The sequence below is a fragment of the Propithecus coquereli genome, unplaced genomic scaffold (genome assembly GCF_000956105.1).
Source record: "Propithecus coquereli isolate 6110/MARCELLA unplaced genomic scaffold, Pcoq_1.0 Scaffold65, whole genome shotgun sequence".
Classification (NCBI taxonomy): Eukaryota; Metazoa; Chordata; class Mammalia; order Primates; family Indriidae; genus Propithecus; species Propithecus coquereli.
In genome coordinates, this window is record NW_012152507.1 from 5,535,795 (window position 1) to 5,541,549 (window position 5,755).

The following is a 5,755-nucleotide window of genomic DNA, read 5'->3' on the forward strand; positions in this document are numbered from 1 at the left end:
GGTCTCGCTCTTGCTCAGGCTGGTCTCGAACTCCTGAGCTCAAAGGATCCGCCCGCCTCGGCCTCCCAGAGAGCTAGGATTACAGGCTGAGCCACCACGCCTGGCCTGTGGCAATGTTTTAAATCACAAAGGAGTTACAATGACACATAAAAGGGTATATAAATTCCTGGAAAGGTCCTCAGAAATAAAGGAAAATCCCTTCAACTTAACTCTTTCTTCACTTTCTTCTAGTTCCTCTTAAAAACAGAACAATACAAAACGTCTACCAGTTTTTGTACGATTCATATTTCTATAAAATATTTCCCATGACAAAAATATTTGAACCTTTTAAAAACTTGTGGGTAGATATACACCAGAAGGTCAAAATAAAATGCACTGGATGATGACATCATCTTTGCCAATGCCGAGGTCAGGCTGTAGGAAGCGTCAGGACAGACCTTGCTTTGTTGCTACCTGTATGTCCTGTGCTGAGATGGAGAGTTGCTTAGGTCGGCTTCTTCCCATTTCATCAGGATTTTAATTCACCATCGCTTTTTAAACAAGCAAAGTTTTCCTCATAATTAAAAAGACACACTTAGAATTTGAATAATCACACATTAGAAGTGTCTAAGCTTGCTAATTCTTCATGATATAAATGGTTGCCTCCTTTGATTTTTGTGCAAAAGAACACAAATAAACTTACTTAACACAATGAGATGAAACGAATTCTCTTTTCCCATTTCCTCCTTCTGGAATATCAACCTGGTAAAGACAAAATCAAGGTAACAATTGTATTTTTTCAGATTTTAGTAAGATAAATTTCAGGTTAAGTAATTAGGAAATGCATGATTGAAATCAACCAACCAGTTTAGCTAAGTCTTAAATGGAGTAAGTGGTACCATAGGTGCTAAATGGAAAGAAATCCTGAATTCGAGTTTTGAAAAAAAATGTATAACTTGTGATATAGCTTTTCTTGAGTAAACATTCAATCCTTCTCTTATTTGCTGGAATAAGCACATTAATATCATTCTACTTCTGACTGAGTTTTCTCTGTCTCATGTTCTCCACGTCGAAAACTGCAGCTGTGAAGGACTGGAGATAGAAACCAGGCATCAGGTATTCATGCTGTCATACAACAGCCCTATTCCATCTACTCCAAGTATTGGTAGGATTCTGCAATGCTTCCCTGAACTCAAAATAAAACATTTCAGTAAAACTTGTAGATTCTTTACATATTGATAACTCTGTAATATTCTTTCCTCTTCAATGTGAATAGGGAAGGAAGAAAGGAATTTGTACTTAGTGAGCACCTAGTAAGTGGCAAGCAGTTTATATAATACCTCATTTACAAAGCTCAGTAGAGCTGGGTTGTAATAAAATATTTGGCCATAATGCATGCAGTCTGAAACTACTTAAGGCTCTGAGATTTATATTAAATAAAGCAGAGCCCTTTTTGATGAATTCTAAAGGTTCGAAGTTTTAAAACAATTTTTTAAACTTGTGGGCTTAGAAATAACACTCATACCAATAATGTGGCAAATTCAGTGATTGATTTCAGTGTGGTAATTGTGCTTTCTAAAGTACTGCTTCATTGGGCAGAAGAAAAATGAGGAAGAGTGCTAAAACTAACATTATTCTTAATATTAATTTAGAAAATGTGGTTGAATTTCTCCAAAGAATCAGGGTATATATATACTGGACAATTTTTAAGACCTACATTTCATAATCCAAGAGACTTAAACTCATTTCTATTTGAAAAATATAGATCTTCTGTTATACTTGTTTTTTAAATTTCTGATGTAATGGAAAATTCTTTGTTTTTTTTCCTCCAAATAAGCTGTTAATGCTGAACTATTGAGTCCAGGTTTATTGGTATTTCAGGGTATCAATAAGTTGTATCAGGGACTGAGTCATATTCCTCCTATGTATGACTACAGAGACAGTCTGTTCGAGGGGTAGTTTCATTTTACCCCCATGTTTCATGGCCTCCTGGGCTTAGCGTGTAAAGCTCCAACATACATGTATGCTTTCACAAGTTAGGTCATGAGGGTGTATAAAATTCTGATGCTTTTTTTTTTTTTTTTTTTTTTGAGACAGAGTCTCACTCTGTTGCCCAGGCTAGAGTGCTGTGGCGTCAGCCTAGTTCACAGCAACCTCAAACTCCTGGGCTCAAGTGATCCTTCTGCCTCAGCCTCTCGAGTAGCTGGGACTACAGGCATGCGCCACCATGCCCGGCTAATTTTTTTTTATATATATTTTTAGCTGTCCAAGTAATTTCTTTCTATTTTTTTAGTAGAGACGGGGTCTCGCTCTTGCTCAGGCTGGTCTCAAACTCCTGAGCTCAAACAATCCGCCTACCTCGGCCTCCCAGAGTGCTAGGGTTACAGGCGTGAGCCACCGTGCCCGGTCGAAATTCTGATGCTTTAATATAATTTTCCCAATCAGATTAGAAATTACGTGAGAAACCATTAATGAACCACTATTTCCAGTAAAGTACTTTAGTATTCCCAAGCTGATTTTTTTTAAAAGATGGAAATAAATGGGAATGGAAAAGATGAAAGAAAACCAAAATAAAATGCACTCCTAAGAAAAGAAGTGGTACCATAACCTCAGACAACATCTATGCAGGACATCTAGTACCATTCAATTCATGTTTACTGAATGTCTCAAAGAATTAACATATATCTTTAAGTGCTTAAACACCCCCCAAGAACAGTTGATTCACCAGTTGACCTGTAGTGGTGGTCCTTCACTTGAGGATTTCAGATAGCATTTATATATTAAGTTCCAAAGCCCCATAATATAATAATAATAATTAACCATTACCTAATTGAAAGAATCTTTATTTTTGAATTTTTCAAATGCCAAATAAATCAATGGAAGAGAGAGAACTAGAACCAAAGAATCTAAGTTTCTGGTTTTTTTTTTCCCCAACCTACAAGTCACACAGAACCCACTGACAATATGACCACTTAAAACAAGCACGATCCACTTACAATGACTTTGACATAGTTGGCAGGAAATATGCCAATCCGGTTTCTACAGTTCCCTCTGTACCAATCTGTATCTATCTTTTCCAAAAGATAAACAATTTCTCCAGAAGTGAGGTTCAAATCATCAATTTGCTCTGTAATATAAAATTATAGTTATGTATGATGAATTATGCTGGTTGCAGATTTGATTAGATCACAAAGTAGCATTTAGTTCTGTCCACTGAGGCTATATTTTCTACTGATTGTGAGAACAGATTATACAAATCAAATTGACTTTTTAAAAATATATATATTTTTTTGGATATTGTTGTTATGAGCTCCCTTTTTAAACACCAAATTAGATATATTTACCATGCATTGATTGATGGGAAATGATTTAAAAAAACATTGTGCTAGGCAATGATTCCTACTGTGCCAATATAAATCCCTTGCTGAATACACATTGAACAATGAAAGGGTTTTATAGACATAGTATAATATTATCTTTATTCTCAATCATGCTTAAAAATCATTTCAGTTTCAAATACTAAGGGAATATTACAGTCGGCTCTTTAGCAAATAAATTTACTTTCCACAATAAAACAAAAATCAGTCTATCAAGTGGATAAAAAGGAATTGTAAATAAATCTGGAGTTTATTTGTAGGCTTGGATATAAACGGTATTTAAAAAATGATTACAAAAATATTTATATTTTGATCTCCTAGATAAGCAGTAGCTGAGACAACTCTTATGACAGAAGTACTTTGCTTATTAAGTTAGAATTCACTTATTAAGTTAGAATTAACTTTATTACAAATGTTAATTAGTACCTACTATTTTGAAACAGCTAAAAAGTTTGCAACTGGTTGCAATTTGTTATTGTTCATTTGTAAGGGGAACATCCTCTCTCTTTCTCAGGGAGTTTGAAAGGCAAAGGTATGCAACCAAGCTTTCTGGAATGACTGGGTGCAATCAATCCTTGCTGAAGGTAGAGTGCTGGATAAGATGACCCCTCCAGTCTAGGACTCTATAGGCAAAGAAAATGAAGAAGGAGGTTCCAGAGAGGATGCCTTGCTCCTGGATCTATGGCTCTACCATTTTATTATTTATGTCCTTACCTGCTGGAAAATCATGAAGAACAACAGCGTGAGGAGTGCTACTGTCAACAGGCTTCTGAGCGTGGATTGGATCCTTATGGGGAAAACAGGGCTGTGAATGAAGTGTGCAGGATAGATGGTGGATTTATTATTCACTCTGAGACCAATTTTTTCCCCTCATTAGAGTCCTCTTGACACAATTACATTGTAAGTTCAAGATGCAAACCACACAGTTGAGCCAAACAAGGGAATCATTATCAAGTTGAAAAAGAATGTGTCCTTGCCAAGGGAGGACGAAAATAACTCTTAATTATAACATCCCCTAGTATGTTCTGTTTTTGTTTTTTTTTAAACTGAGAGAGTAAAGCAAAAGGGAACTGTTTAACTGTTTTTTTTAAACAGTACCTATTTCACCCTAAAGTAGTGGTTTTTGACCTCTTTCCCTTTCAAGGGTAGTTTTTCCCTTAAACTTTTGATCAGGACTAAACCTTAAGAACAGAGCTGGCCAGGCGTGGTGGCTCATGCCTGTAATCCTAGCACTCTGGGAGGCTGAGCTGGGAGGATCACTTGAAGTCAGGAGTTCGAGACCAGCCCGAGCAAGAGAGAGACCCTGTATCTACTAAAAACAGAAAAAAAAATTGGCCAGGTGTGGTGTTACATGTCTGTAGTCCTAGTACTTTGGGAGGCTGAGGCAGGAGGATTCCTTGACCCTAAGAGTTTGAGGTTGTGTGAGCTAGGCTGATGCCATGGTACTCTAGCCCAGGTGACAGAGCAAGACTCTGTCTCAAAAAAAAAAAAAAAAAAAAGAACAGAGCCTTAAAAATTGTGTCTTCATTAGGATAGGTAAAGAAGAAAGTCCTGCGACTTATGCTCTTGCCTTTTGTAATGAAAAGAGCTAATGACTTTCCACAAAGTATAATTCACAAAAAGTAAAATCCATTTCATTCATTACCACTTAACTGAATGCTTTCTCTCATTTGAAAGCAATGCTACCTCCCATGCCTGGCCTGCATTTTGTATTTAATCTGAATGTTTTCTTCAACAGTAATTCTAAGTAAATTAGCAAAAAGCATCTAATATTCTCTATCTATCTAGCCAACTGCCTAGATTGGCTAGAGGAGAGAGTAAAGTTCAAGAGTGATCTTTTCTTTTTTTCTTTTTTTTTAAATTTCAGCATATTATGGGGGTACAGATGTTTAGGTTACCTATGTTGCCCTTGCTCCCCCTCACCCCCCAAGTCCGAGCTTCAAGCGTGTCCATCGCTCAGATGGTGCACATCAAACTCTTTGTGTATGCATTTTCCCGTCCCCTCCTCCCCCTTCCCCCTGCCCGACGTCCAATAGATGTTATTCTTATACGTGCACTTATGTGTTGATCAGTTAACACCAATTTGATGGTGAGTACATGTGGTGCTTCTTTTTCCATTCTTGGGATACTTCACTTAGTAGAATGCGTTCCAGCTCTATCCAGGAGAACATAAGAGGTGCTATATCACCACTGTTTCTTAAAGCTGAATAGTACTCCATGGTATACATATGCCACATTTTATTAATCCACTCACGTAGTGATGGACACTTGGGTTGTTTCCACATCTTTGCAATTGTGAATTGTGCTGCTATAAACATTCGAGTGCAGGTGTCTTTTTCATAGAGTGTCTTTTGTTCTTTTGGGTAGATGCCCAGTAATGGGATTGCTGGATCAAATGG

The 5,755-nt window shown here is 37.0% G+C and overlaps 1 protein-coding gene across 1 annotated transcript in view; it reads right to left on the reverse strand.

Annotated features, from left to right (window-relative positions):
- SH3D19 (SH3 domain containing 19) overlaps positions 1–5,755 on the reverse strand; it is a 105,541-nt gene that overhangs the window by 10,870 nt on the left and 88,916 nt on the right. The window contains exons 13-15 of the mRNA XM_012660017.1: positions 4,071–4,143; positions 2,976–3,106; positions 683–741 (exon numbers count right to left, since the gene is read on the reverse strand). Of these exons, the coding sequence (XP_012515471.1) occupies positions 683–741; positions 2,976–3,106; positions 4,071–4,143 (263 nt within the window). The remainder of the gene's footprint in view (positions 1–682; positions 742–2,975; positions 3,107–4,070; positions 4,144–5,755) is intronic.